General features: G+C 37.6%; 1 protein-coding gene across 1 annotated transcript in view; it reads right to left on the bottom strand.

The window, feature by feature from the left end:
• LOC127795047 (protein PAF1 homolog) overlaps positions 1-15,648 on the bottom strand; it is a 31,101-nt gene that overhangs the window by 2,959 nt on the left and 12,494 nt on the right. The window contains exons 2-6 of the mRNA XM_052326469.1: positions 5,736-5,804; positions 3,648-3,755; positions 3,355-3,538; positions 3,191-3,267; positions 2,955-3,074 (exon numbers count right to left, since the gene is read on the bottom strand). Of these exons, the coding sequence (XP_052182429.1) occupies positions 2,955-3,074; positions 3,191-3,267; positions 3,355-3,538; positions 3,648-3,755; positions 5,736-5,804 (558 nt within the window). The remainder of the gene's footprint in view (positions 1-2,954; positions 3,075-3,190; positions 3,268-3,354; positions 3,539-3,647; positions 3,756-5,735; positions 5,805-15,648) is intronic.

Below are 15,648 nucleotides of genomic sequence, written 5' to 3'. Positions count from 1 at the left end.
GTTTTCTTTTTTAGCTTTTAGTGCTACTAGCCCAAGATCAATTAGTTCATATTCGATGTGAGATCAACACACACCCTGTCATAGTATACTAGCTACAACCCCATCCTTGGGAATAATTTCCAAATATAGCTACTCTTAGACTCCACCACTTTCATGTTTGGAAGTTATCAAGGGTATGTCAAAAGTGTGTAGAACAGCCAAAACAGAAAAGATTAACATGAGGAGAATTTGGACAAATCCATGGCAAGTTACCATTCAAATTGGAAACCATTTATGAGGTCCCCTGCAATGTCCTAAAACCAGACTCAACCTGGCACTGGAAGCTAGACATCCCAACTTAAACAAACAAGAAAAATAAAAAATGCTTTACCTCATACAATTCATTCAGATTACGGGGCAAAACCTTGAACCATTGCAAACCAAAACAGTTTTGGATCTTTCATACATGACCCGAGAGAAGGAGAAGAAGAGATAGAAAGAATCTCACAGGCATGTCGAATTTTAGGATTAAATTATACATGGATTGAATTTTAGGTGCATCAAACATGTCAAACAAGCCATGCAGGTTATGCCAGCAGTCCACATCCTTCTGTGCCCATAATGGAAAGGCATCTGCCCATATGGGTCATGCCATGTGGCTCCACATAGGCCCTGGTGGGCAACTGCTGTTCGTTATTTTTATACATTTTGTATTACTTTTTATTAAAAAATAAAAAAATACAAATTTCAAATTTCAAAAGTACACATTTTATAAAATTACATTGAGATAATGCTAAGTACTAAAAGATACTTTAATTTATTTTTATTGTCTCAAGATGTCGAAAAATTACAAAGTACATACAAACTTAAAATTTACAAATAATACACTAAAACAATGTTTCGACTAAAGAATAAATCAATATATATTTTTTTTGTTTCAAATTTTTGATAAATTAAGACAATGTACAACTATAAATTTTGAAGTTCTATATATATTTTTATGTACATGCCAGCACAGCCTGACACTGTTCATGCCAAACTCACTGAGAGTAGATAATTCATACTTTGATGGATTTTTTATTCATTAATTCCTTTAGCATGCATCACTTAAATTTTAATCTATATAATTGATGTTATATTTAAATTCTTGGCATGAATCATTTTCGTCCCCTTTATTTTTTCTTAACTAGGAGGGAGACAAGAAGTAAATGAGACTTGAAAATTACAACTTGATACATCTTGATAAATGGTTCTTCACTTGAGACTCCTCAAATATAGAACTGTGGCATGATTCACAACATTGTTAAATCCATGATTGACTTTAGAGATGCATTACATGACTAAGATTTAGACATGATGATACATGTTTACTAAGTCAAGATTTTTTTTCCCAATTTAATTCATGCATGCATACATACTGAATAGAAGAAAAGAGTCCTGTGTGCTCATTTATTTTTATTTTGTACTAAATGCCTGGACCTAGATAAGGTATAAGACAGTCCTTTTTGTATATGATATAGATATACAGATAACAACATATCCAGCCTTTATCCCACTATGTGGGGTCGGCTACATGAATTCTAAACTTCCATGTATTTCTATCTTTTGTCATATCTTCATTGAGATCCATACACTTCATATCAAACTTTAATATCTCCCTCAAAATCTTCTTAGGTCTGCCTCTACCTCTTTTTTTGATTAATTGTTCCATTTCATCAACTCTCCTCACAGGAGCGTCTCTTGGTCTCCTTCTCACATGACCAAACCATCTTAGTCTAGTCTCTCTCATCTTCTCCTCTATTGGCACTACTCCTATCTTATTACAAATAACTTCATTTCTAATTTTATCTTTTTTTGTATAGCCGCACATCCATCTTAACATCCTCATCTCCGCTACACTCATCTTTTGCTCATGTTGGTATTTGACTGCCCAACATTCTAAGTTGTACAACAAAACTGGTCTTATAACTGTCCTATAGAATTTTCCTTTCAATTTTAATGAGAGATATAGATATACAGATATACGAAAATATATTGACAGCAATAGTTAAAGTCAGATTCGTAGATTAAGTATTTGGCTCCATTGCGTTTTGTTATCCAGATGTAGTCCGTTGTGGATCAGATGATGATGTATTTTGACATTTTATTACTTTATATACATAAGGTATATTCATGGTGATTCATAGTCATAATAGCTCATGTATAAAAATGGATTCTTCAAAGGCTTGCACCTTGCAGGTCCCTGGGGGCCCTCTGCCTTTCTAGGGATCCATGCCAATCATGGACCCTAGGTTAGGTCATGACAAATATAATATTAAACACTCCTAATCAAATAAAACTAATAACTTCATTTGTTATCTTGTGGGTCAACCATCTTGAAAGCACCAGACAATTTGTTGCGATGTGTACAACTACTGTTGAGGCCCTGATAGAATAGATGAATTTTGTACATCATTGGTATCCACTTTTATCACACACACACACACACACAGAGAGAGAGAGAGAGAGTGGTTGAATCAGGATAATGGTAATTGCCAGGAATGGGAGAGGCTTTAAGCATTATTAGAACTATAAAAGAATGTAGAAGATTGATAAAGTTCTAATACCATTTCACAATTATAGTGCACTTCCTGAATATTTTAACTACTTGTGATAAATGGATTTTTCATCCTCCCATAATTATAGTGTTTATTTTTTATTCATAACGTTATTCATTATCAAAATCAATTTATGGTCAACAGTTTGAGTATTTATCATGGCATATGATAGATTGCAAAAAGAAAAGGATTGCAGGAGACAAGACATCATGACTTTTTTTATCTAAACAGATATAATGGGATTAGAGCCCAGGATGAAACGAATGTATATTGCGGCAATGTTGAATTTAAGACTATTTTACTCACAATTATCCATTTATACATTGAGCAGAGCATTCAACATTGTACAACAAAAGATGCAAGAAATAAACATCATACCTGTCAAAATCAGGCAGTAACGGCAGAATTTCAACAGGCTGCAAATTTCTATTTGTTGAATGAACAGGGCGTGACTTGCAAGCCTCAAATGAAGCCTCAATTTCCTGTATTCTCCTTTCCCTGAAAAATTAGGGACAAAACCACATTATTTAATGGACAAAAAATAGGTGCTGCAGCCTGCATATATGTTTATGCTTCGGTATTTTCCCACAAGGTACGGGTGGAATATAACAGACCTGTTGTTCAAATTCTCCAAAATGTTACGGCCTCCCCGAGCTTCTCGCAATTCTTTTGCCTGTTTTTCAGTCATTGTCTGCAAATGGAGAATGAACAGCCTTTAAAACATTTGGTTAACAAAACATGTAGAAGCATCTTAAATGACACTGTCTTCATAGATTACCTGTTTTGTTGCTTCCATGCTTAGAGGAGAGATGTACTGTGTTTTAACCAGCCAAGAAACACCTTTATCAGTAGGCCTTTCCTTCCTTCTTATGCCATCTTTTTTGACAGGGGTTATTGGATCATCATCTCTCAACAAATCCTCATCTTCAGGATCAAGGGGTAATCTTTCACCCTTGGGAGGACTAGTTGAAGGGGGAAACGAATCCAAGTTTCAACAGGATTGTGTTGCTAAAAAAATAAATATATATAAACTGCTGAGGTAATTAAAAGCTGGCTATCAAGAGTCAATACTTGTATACACTGAGATCAAGCAGGTCGAGTGGTATCCCAAGATCTGGCTCAACATATAGTTGGGGCTTGTGCATTTTCTCCAATGATGTAATTGTATATTTTGTGAATCTGTGGATACAGATCGCAACTCAGCAATAAAATAAACAAAAAATGGAAAACTTTAGCAACAAATTATAATTCAGAGGGCATTCACGTAGATCATGCAGTTACCACATTGAATGAAGGTCCATGTCATATGGCAGTAAAAGAAAGAAATGAGTGAGAGCTATACAATCAATTGCAGAATGTCTAGAGAAGATAAGAATGGAGGACAAAAAAAGACTCCATTGTATTCAGACTTCATTCACGTACTAAACATATTGAAATTGATGTTCACTTTGTTCATGAGAAAGTTGAGAAAGGTGAAGAAAGAAAGCAGAAGAAACTAAGAAGGAATACGAAAAAGGATCGAGAGTTTTTACTGAATGATAATATCTGTTCTCAAGTTACAGAAATAAGGATTAGCTAAGTATTTATATTCAGCTAATCCTTGTTAACAACCAACTTGCAAGTTGCAACAAGTTACAACAAACTAACTAACAACAACTAACTGCCACAACAGAATTAAACAACCTAACAGCATCCTAGCCATAGCATAACAAGAAATTACAGATAAAACAAAATTATTTCTCTTCCACAATCTTCATTTCTATTATGCTCATATCTTGCACAAGTCGGTGCTTTACTACCCAACATTCTATGCCATGTGACAAAGCTAGTCTTATAGCCATCCAATAAAATTTCTCTTTTAGCTTTAACAAAATTTTACTATCCCATAAAGCTAGATGCACTTTTCATTTGAACCATTCTATCTTAAATATATGAGTAAAATCTTCATTAGTCTCTCCATCTTTTTGGATGATTAATCCAAGATATTTAAATTGATTTTTTTAGTGACTATCTTCAAGTCTCACCATAACATCATCCAAACTTATATTTTCAATAAACATACATTTTATATATTCAATTTTCAACATTCTCAACTTAAAACATTTAGATTCTAAAGCATTTCTCCATATCTCAACCTTTAGTTTTCATACCTCCCTTTATCTCATCTACCAAGACAATATCCACAAATAGCATACACCAAGAAGCGTTTGCCTAGATGTGTTCGGTAAATTCTTGTATTACTAGGGGAAAGAGATAATGGAACAACGTAGATCTTTGATGTAATCCAATTGTAATTGAAAAAGCCTCAGTATCTCCTCCACATTTTCTGACATGTTTCTATTCTATGATACATATTTTCAATAACCTGTACTCCTTTCTTCTCCAGAACACTCCATAAGACTTCCCCAAGGACTTTGTCATAAGCTTTTCCTAAGGCTATAAACATCATACATAAATCCTTTTGTTTAGCTCAAAATCTTTCCATCAAAGTGCCTTCGCAAGCATATAAGTTCTACTATTGTACACAATCAAATCATCTTAATTAATTTTCAACCAATGCTTTCCTATGTCATCTCACGCTGGCACCTATTTATCCTAGTTTTCCAATATATATACCTTAAAACTTGTCATTTTTTTTAGCTCTGAATATGCATTCCTAGTGGCATTTTTTTGCACAACCAGTCCCAAACTGGAGAAAGAAGAATGCTTGGCTCAGTTGGCTAACAGTGAGCCAAACTGCCATGAGCTTGGATCTGGGAAGTCCAACTTTCTTTAGGCGGGGGGATTATAAAAGAAAAGGAACAAGGAAATCCCTCCTTAAGACACATACATCAAAATGAAAGGAAAAATACGAAGAACATCCTTTTAACTCCACAACCTCTTAATATCTGACATTTATCTCCCTACTTAAGCACACTCATATCCATGTAGTCTTACAACAAATGTTTGGAACTTAAACAAACGAATTTTAAGGAGTTAATCAACCATAAGTAACAAAAAGTGCACACCTTATAACATTTGATTTAGCATTCACCATCAGCCCATCAAACTAAACTATATTAAAGGAGCAAGTATAAGAACAGGTTTGACCATGGTGCACATGTATGCATAAGTTTAAAGTTAGCGGCTATTAAGATGAGTCCAAATAAAAGTGCATACCTGTCTTTGTCTCTCCTCAAAGACAAAAGCTTGGGTTGTGCAGTTGGATCTGGTAACTCATTCCGGAATCTTCATGAAGCACATAAAAAGGAAAAAAGCCATAAGCAAAATAATATAAACAAACAGACTTGGACTCAAAGATGCAAGAATGCGGCCATTAAACTTAAAAAAAACAAAAAAAAAACTAAAGAATTACTAAACAATTTAGGTTATCAACAACAAGAGACAACTTTAAAATGGCAAGCCATCAACCCAAGGTAACAATAATGAAACATACACATACGACAACACAGAATCACATGCTTAGACAAACGAAGAAAAGACATTTTAGACAATAAAATTGAGTCGGCAAAAGAAAACCATACTTTTGACATTCACTACTGATTTACCATACTCAAATAGTGCACAGCATCAGCAGTTCCAAATAAGAATATGGACTTTTCTCGAAAAATTATAGTTTAAAATATTTAAATTTAAAAAAATGAGGTGTGTTCTTTACGTCAACTTTTTTTTTTTTTTGTGCGCGCGAGTGCACGCACTGGGTCGACGAGTAAGAATGTAATCAAAAGCCACGGATGAACCCTGTACTTCTGTCAACACTTTCATCAAAGACTTCCTTCTGACTTCTGAAATTTTAGTGTCCCCTATGTTAAAAAAGTGTGCATAATTTTAAGTGTTTCAAAGCTTTGAGGTTAAAACATGTAAAACGAGAATGAGTTGTTTCCATATGAAGGTCCACATACCATATCATCCACTAAATCAATCCTCCCACCCAACCCTCAGAAGTAAACTGCAGTTTTCCTTAGAACTCCAAATACTGAGAACAAGCTCAATAATATTACTCCTAACATCAAAAATCACAAAACATAAATGAAAAAGCGTTTAAACAAGCAAGGAACTTCATTAATAAAAAAAAAGTAACAGATCAACAATTTTCATTAGAACTCCAAATATTGAGATCACCACCAAAAAAAATATTACTTATACAAAACACAACATATAGACACAAAAGATAACAAGCAAGCAAGCAAATGACATTATTCATTAATCAAAAAGAAGTTACGGCAGGGTCAATCTCCATATAACAGTGGTAAGCATAACGTTGCATTATTTATTGCAATATCCAGACATAATTACTGCAAAACCTGGAGTTATGCATGCAATCAAGTTCAATGGTGAGATAAGGCACACAGAGAAATAGGTATCAGTTTATTGTACATATTGGGAACATACCATAAATAAGGAGGCAACGCTCAGTGATTTATTTTTTACCTGCCTACATTTAAAACCAAATATTACAACATGAAAGATCTTTCAAATTCCATAAAAAACTATTTATGTAGGAATTGTTATAGCTTCAGAAATTTTGACTCAAGAAAAGCAACCATGATGATTATGCCTTGTATTTTACTAGCAGATCATATAAATTACCATCGCATAACACAAAACACAAATCCCACATCTCATTGTATGACTCAGCAGATAAACTGGAAAACAAATATATCAAATTTTTTAAAAGCAGGAATCGTGCTTTCAGTGGACAGAAGTTGAGCGACCAAAAGAGGAGGAAGAAGGAACATCTTCTAGGCACATGGGATTAATTTGATTTTCTGGATGAGGATATTGGAAGTATCTTTTAGGGGAGCAAAGTAGGGGGAGACCTATATTGATTTAAGTAACAGAAGCAAAATTGCTATGGATAAGTGATTTCTTGCTCGAAGTCTCTTATTCTCCCTGGATTGCAATGCCCAAATCATTACCTCTAACAACCTATGAAAGCATAAACAGGTAGTTATTGATTGGCACAGTGATTCATGCATAAGGAGACTGGTGTGTCATGATCCTAGGGTTTAGCCTAGGATTAGAATGACAATCGGAAGGAGCTGATGAATAGAATCAAGAACAGAACATTTGAGAGGAAGAAATGGACAGAAATTGGGAGAGAATGTAAATGAGGGAGAGAAGTAGAGAGAAAATGAGAGGGAGATTGTAGAGAATTGTAGGGAGAGAATTAGAAATTCATTTAATCAATTCAAGCATGCCTTCAATCCTCTCTAGCTGTGGCTTATATAGCCTCCAGCCTTGCACATGCACCCATGTGCAGTTATAACAATGACTATAACTGCCTATAGCTAAAACAATTAGCTATAACAGAAAGAAGAAAGGAAATTACAAAGTATAAGTTAAATACTCATATTTCATACTCTATCCTTGGAGATCCTCGGGGTCACGACAAATCAGTGGCTAGGAGTTCCAATGTATATGATTTTGGGTGTATGGTAGGCAAGGTAGTCAGGGGCGAATGGTGCCCTTAAGGTGCTATGATGTTCCATCGCTCAAGGCACTAGGTGCCAAAAAAGCACTCCCCTAAGCAAACCGAGGTGCTAAATGGGAAAAAAAATAATTAATATTAAATATATTTAATATGAAAGAGAGAATCAAATAATGCATATAACAAGAAAACATCTCAAATTACTCATAAATACAAATTCTTTTAATATTTTTCAAACGAAAACATAAAATGTAGAAATAATACATAATAACAAAGCATATTGTTAACTAAGTTTTCTTCCTCTGGGAGCACTATTCAATATTAACAGCTCTAAACAAACACACAAAACATATATTAAAAAGCACAATGAAAACTGAGCAGCAAACAGCCTGAGGACTGAGACTAACATAGCAGACCAGATCCATAGGGAGATTACAGTATGGCCACTGGAGGCTCACCTGTTATAGGTGAGTCAATTGGTGAAGAGCAATCACCGGAAGGGCAATCCACACGTCATCATGCACCAAGGGTTCCAGGCACGTGACAGCTCCAACCGACCTCCAGCACATACTCTTGACCTCACCTCACTCAGATCTACTTGATGGTGGCCTTTACAGCTATAGAAAGGTAGAAACATTGGAGAAATCAAAAGAGAGCTGCAGTTCAGTGTCAGTTTACTGCAGCAGCAGATATTGAGCTTGATTTTGCTTTCCTCTTCTTAATTTCTCATTTTTCCTCTTCCTATTAGATTTTTTGTCATGTTCCTAGGGTTTGAATAGGAAAATTGGAAGGATTCAGGAAGATAGAATCAGAACAGAGGGAATTACAAGGAGAATTAGACTGAAAGAGAGGGATAACAGCAAGAATAGAGGGAGAAATACAGACAGGAGAGAGAGAGAGAGAGAGAGATCAGAACAATTGAGAGGGAAATCAGATTCAAATTATCATTCAACTATATGTGATTTTCGAACTACTCTAACCTATTTATGGGCTGTACAATTGAAGGTACTAACAGCTACAGCAACCTAGAGTACAATGTAGTAACTGCATCAAAACTAACTACTGTTATAATTACAATTACAGCCTTGGGGTCGTAACAATTCCCTGCTCCTTGAGTCAGTTCTTGTACCCAAGAACTGATAGTGACTGGCCACTATTCTTCAACCAATCCCTACCTTCTCTATCAGATTTATCCTTCTTTCATTCTTTCTTCTTCCAGTCCTCTTCCTCTTCACTCTTATATTCCTTTGCTTTTGCTTTCCCTGCAAACATAAAATGTAAACCTCAAGGATCTCCATAGTCCATGTCAAAGCTCCCGAACCATATGGCAGCAACCTTCTTTTCCATCATCTTCCGAACCATATGGTTGTTCTTCTGTGCAATCAGTTTCAATTGCTCCTTTTCTGCTAGTAACTGGTCTACACCACTTGAAATGACAGCAAGATTGTCATGTTGGCCAAGATCAAAAACACTCAAAGCAGCAGTAATATTGTTCAAGTCCTCAACCTCCAGCTTCTTTCTTTGGTCCAAGTCCTCATTGAATGTCAGTCTATGCTCATCAGCCTTAGGATCAGTTTCCTTATAACCAAAATACGGTTGTTCAGGTCCTAATTGATTGATCAGAACTTCATAGACAGCATGTGAACTGTCACAAACTTGATCCATCCTAGGGTAGGTGTCACAGGCATACCTCTCATCAATTGCATGGAAGCTATCTTCATCGCAATCATCCCCTTCCAATGCTACTTCAACAGTTTCTTGCAAATATGAAACGTGATCCTCACCGATATCCTTGTCTAATCTCTCTTCCTTGCCAGAGTCTTTAGTTACAACTGGCCGGTCCAACTCTGATTTTTCTTCAGATTCCTGCTCTACTTGATTTGCAGCCTTAGAAGCTCCTTCAATCTGTTGGCCACTCTTAAAATAACTTTTAAGCACCAGTCCATGCTTTTTGTAAAATGGCTTCCAGCACCAACTCTTGCAACCTAACCTTCTCAGTTGTTGCTTGTATCGTGACAAGACACATCATTTTCACAATAGACCTCAACGCATCGTCAAGACCATTAATGAATCTTGACACAAAGTAAGACTCCTTCAAGGTCAAATGGGAATTGAGTATCAGCACCTTCAATTCCTCAAACCTGACTGTCACGTCCCTAGGAGGATTAGAAAGGTAATGTTGTGATAGGGATATAATAAAAGGGTAATATTGTAATAGGCTTATATTAGTTTGTTAGGAGATATTTGGTTGTTTGTTAGGAGTACATGGATGCTGTTAGAAATTAGTTAAGGAGCTACCTAAGCATATATAAAGGCCCATTGTAAGAGGAGATGGATATGCTTGAATTGATAATTGAAAACTCTTATTCTCTCTCTAAGAATTCTCTCAAATCTCCCTCTCATTTCTCTCTTCTGCTCTCCCTCAATTCTCTCTAATTTCTCCCCCATTCTTCTTCAATTTTCCCTCTAATACATTCTGCTCTTGACCTTAATTCAATCGGATCTTTCCAATTGTCCATTCCAGCCCGTTATGAACCCTAGGTTCATAACAAATGGTATTAGAGCAGTCAATCATTGGCTGTGGATTTGATTCCAATTGAAGGCGACTACTGTGATGAGCGGTTTTCCTTGGCGATTGCGGTAAGGCGGAATTCGGCGACGTGTGGATTTGATTCCAATTGATTGGAACTTCCAGACAAGCAAGCAAGCCCAACCCAGACAATGAGAAACGATTCTGGGTGAGGTGAAGCATTGCGAACAGACAACGCTTGCGATTGGTGAGGGAGTCCATCAAATGCGTTCTCGAAAGCTCGTGGCCAGCCATTTGCGCATCATCTGGCAAAGTCAAGTAGTAGTGTCGGAAGCGAGTCAGGTTGCTTAAGACGAGGACGAGACTCACTTCAGAGGCGACTTTGAAGGACGGTAATGGAGCCGACCTCAACCATCCAAGCAAGCTTAGGGAGCGACAGTAGTGACGCGAGTTGGTCGAACAACTGGAGTGGGTGACCAGAGGGTGACGCAAACGGCCATGAGGTCACGATTTGGACTTGGAAGTGTTGCAACTGTCCAAGGCGAGCGTGAGTCCGTCGAAGGTGAAGCAGACGACCTAGGCGCGTGTGAGCGAAAGACAAGTTGCAGGAGCTCCACTGGAGTTGACGAGCAACCTAGGAGGATTCGCAAACTAGAGTTTGAAAATTCTTAGCGTCTGATCCATAGTTGCTACGGGTGACCCTCGAAAATTGATTCTGGAAGCAAGGCGACTCCAACTAGAAGCGTGCGACTCAAGAGGGTGACCTCAGAAGCAAAGTTGTGCAACAGGTTTCCGAAATCTACGGTAAGCAAGCAAGTCCAATCAGGTGCATTGCTGATGCTGCTGCTTTGATTAGTTGGGGATTCCGACCCAGACGATGACCATAGTGGACATTTCGTGAGGTGAATCTGGAGGCCGAACCGATTCAATCAAGTTCTGGAAATATTTGCACAGCAAAAACGTTAAGATTTGGAGCAGCTGGGAGTGGATTGTGGAAGGCGAATTTGGATGGGTGATTCTTGGCTGTGAATTCCAGCTTTCTTTTGCGGTAATTCCAATCAAATCCTAAGCTGCTAGTAAGGTAAACAAAGGTTAATTTTGGCTTTGAATTTTGGGATAACTTGTTTGAAGAAGAGCAGTATGTATATAGCTCCTTAGTCTTCAAAGTATGCTAATTGTGAAAAATCAGCCAAGGGGAGCAGTGCATGTAGGAGACCATGAGAGCCTCAATTGCAGCAGAAAATTCTTCATTTTCAGTTGAAATGGGGTCTCAATTGCAGCCGAATGATGCTGCATTTTCAACGGTTAATTTTCAAGCAAGAGAGCAACCTCAATTGCACCGGAACAGTGCTGCATTTGTAGTGGGATGTCCTACTCGGGAGGTTTTGGGAAGCAATGCCCGTATCAGACAATCAGATCCTCAATGGCAGCAGAAAAATGTTGCATTCTCAATTGACCAGAAGCATCAAATATGGGGAAAGAAGTTTGAGAATGAGTCTAATCGAAAGGACAAAGGAACCAGTAGTGGGTTTGATGAAGAGTGCGAGGAATTTGGCCGTATGTTCTGCGAGAAGCTGTAGGAGTTTGCGATGATACTAATCAAGAAGTATCATTACAATTTTCCCGCCGAATACTTCGATGATTATCGCGGGAGTTTTAACAAAGACGAATTCCTTAAAATAGAACCGCTAAAGGAGAAATTGAGGAGGCAGGAAGCAGATTCATTGCTCACCTCCAATGTTGAGTAGAAGAAGTATATTGGTTTAGGCAAAATTGACAAGGAAGATACCAACTCATTACCCTCGTTGGCTAGTGCATGGGCTAAAAGATCTGGGGGTGTTTCGGATCAGAAGTTTGTGGGAAATGAAATAGCATTAGATCAAGAAAATCTTACTGAAGGACCCTCAATCTACACAGATATTGGGACTGGAATCCTTCCTCCTATTTTGGACCTACCAAAAGCTAAGGATTCTTTGACTTGGGGTAAAATGGGCAGCGAGAAGGTGGAGAGGGCTCAGGATTACATGAAAGAAGAGGGTGAGGAAGAGGAATTGGAGAATGGCAGTCTCTCAAGCACTCTTACTAGTGATGAGACACTTGATGCTTTTGATTTTGATTTCTAGAAACAGCAGAAGAGGAGCCAGAAAAGCCTTTTCACCAAGTACTTGAGGAGAAAAAACAAGGGATTGCACTGGGCACCTTGCTTGGAACATCTCACATGTATGTCATTGGCACGGGCACACAAGACAAAGCAAAGGTAACATTGCAGCAAGAAGAGTTGGAGGTAATGTACAAATTTTTACATGCAGAGAGGATTGAAATTATGTCCATAATTGAAAATGATGGGGTTGTAGGGCTGACGGTACATTTGGAACCATTTTTAAAGGCACTAAGGAAGAGGCGGATGGCTGAAATTGGTGTGATAGCAAGACATAATGTTGTTGTTGCTGAGGAGAAAGAAAAGAGAAGGCAAAAAAAAAGGGAAAAACAAGATAAGAAGGAGGAAAAGCGAAGAAGAAACCACTGGGTGAAGATGGACATTGGATAAAGAAGCAACGGCTAGGTGGTAATAAGTTTCTTGGGGACAAGAAACATTTCAAGGGGGGAAAATTGTCATGTCCCTAGGAGGATTAGAAGGGTAATATTGTGATAGGGATATAATAAAAGGGTAATATTGTAATAGGCTTATATTAGTTTGTTAGAAGATATTTGGTTGTTTGTTAGGAGCACATAGGTGCTGTTAAAAATTAGTTAAGGAGCTACCTATGCCTATATAAAGGCCCATTGTAATAGGAGATGGATATGCTTGAATTGATAATTGAAAACTCTCATTCTTTCTCTAAGAATTCTCTCAAATCTCCCTCTCATTTCTCTCTTCTGCTCTCCCTCAATTCTCTCTAATTTCTCCCCCATTCTTCTTCAATTTTCCCTTTAATACATTCTTGACGCAGCGTGTAGCGCGAGTGTGAAGAAAACACACCAAAATAAACCCTTGAAATAGCAAACTTCAATGGTCGAAGCTTGGCTTTCAAGAAAACGCAAAAACAAGACTGTTTTGCTAAGAAAACCCAAATAAGTTGCTGAAATTTGATTAAGAAAAACTTGATTACAAACTCTAGATCCTAGGCATATTTATAGTATTTGACTAATCCAAATCCATCTAATATTTGGAAAACAAAATCCAACTAGAATCTTAATAGAAATAAATCCTAATCCAACATGAAGTAGAATCCTAAATCAAGTAGAAACAAGAAATTGAATCCTAAATTAAGTAGAATTCTAAAAACTTAAGAAGTATTAAAATAACATAAAGTAGAATCCTAAACCAAGTAGAATTCTAAAACTTAAGAAGTATTAAAATATTGTTCCGGCGTGGTCGAGTCGGCTTTGGATCGGGTCTTGATTGGTGACCACATCATTCACCTCCACTTCAAAAGAATTCGTCCTTGAATTATGATCTGGGTATGATAACTCAACGTCCGGCAAATACAAAGAAAGATCAGCAACATTGAATGTTTTGGAAATACCCATATAATTTGGCAAATCCACAACATAAGCATTATCATTGATCTTCTTTGTAATCTTGTAAGGACCATACTTCTTTGGCTTGAGCTTGTTCTGTTGTCCTGTTGGAATCCGTTCCTTCTTCAAGAATATCATGACTTCATCTCCAACCGCAAATAACTTGTGCTTCCTATGCTTGTCAGTTGCTGCCTTGTACTTCTTATTCGCCTCGTGCAACTTTTGCTTGACATCTTCCTGAACTGCTTGAACGTGTTCGGCTAAGTCACTAGCTGCAACACTGAAACCTGGTACCCTTGGTAATTTTACCAAATCCAATGCATGATTAGGAACTTTCATGCATACAATAGAGAATGGTGATCTTCCTGTTGATCTATGCATGGCGTTATTGTAGGCAAATTCCGCTTGAGCTATGACTAGGTCCCATTGTCTTGGCTTGTCTTTGCAAACACTGCGAATCAGATTTCCTAAAGTACGATTCACCACCTTTGTCTGTCCATCAGTCTGGGGATGTGCTGTGCTACTGAAATTCAAAGATGAATCGAACATTCTCCACAAGGTAATCCAAAAGTAACTCAAAAACCTTGTATCACGATCCGAAGTAATAGTTTTTGGGACTCCATGTAGTCTAACAATCTCCTTGAAAAACAGTTTGGCTGTAACTACTGCATTTGCCGCCTTCTTGCATGGGAGAAAGTGCGCCATCTTGGAAAACCTGTCAACCACTACAAAAACAGAATCCATACCTCGTTGGGTTCGCGGTAGACCCAACACGAAATCCATAGACAAATCTTCCCAAATAGCATTGGGAATAGGCAATGGCATGTAGAGACCGGCGTTGGAAGAGTGCCCCTTAGCTGTTTGACATATATAACACCTCGCCACAATAATAGAAACATCTCTCCTTGCTCTTGGCCAATAATACCTTTCCATAACAGCTTCAATAGTCTTGTCTCTGCCAAGATGCCCTGCTAAGCCACCACCATGCAAATCCCGAATAATTTTCTCACGAAGAGATGTGCAAGGGATGCACAACTGATTTCCTTTCATGAGAAACCCATCATGCACATAGAAATCTCCTGATGGTTGCTGAGACATGCATTGTTCCCACACATGTTTGAAATCCTCTTCTGTCGCATATAATTCTTTCAAGCACTCAAACCCAACAATCTCAACACTAAGGGTCTTGATCAAATCCACACGCCTACTCAAAGCGTCTGCCACTCGATTATGCTGTCCCGACTTATGTACAATTTTATATGGAAATTTATCAATAAAAGCAAACCATCTAGCATGCATATCACTCCTCAATTGCCTTTGGCTACTCAAATACTTAAGAGCTTGGTGATCCATGTAAAGAACAAATTCTTTGGCAATCAAGTAATGTTCCCATATCTTAAGAGCCCTCACTACTGCATAAAACTCCTTATCATAAGTAGACCACTTTCTTCTGGCTTCACACAACTTCTCACTGAAAAATGCAATTGGTCTCTTCTCTTGGGACAACACAGCACCTATACCCATTCCACTCACATCACACTCAACCTCAAACAATTTGTCAAAGCTTGGCAAAGCTAAAACAGGAGCGG

Source organism: Diospyros lotus, chromosome 2 (genome assembly GCF_014633365.1).
Source record: "Diospyros lotus cultivar Yz01 chromosome 2, ASM1463336v1, whole genome shotgun sequence".
Lineage (NCBI taxonomy): Eukaryota > Viridiplantae > Streptophyta > Magnoliopsida > Ericales > Ebenaceae > Diospyros > Diospyros lotus.
The sequence above is the reverse complement of the archived record's forward strand: the minus strand, read 5'-3'. Positions and strand labels throughout refer to the sequence as shown.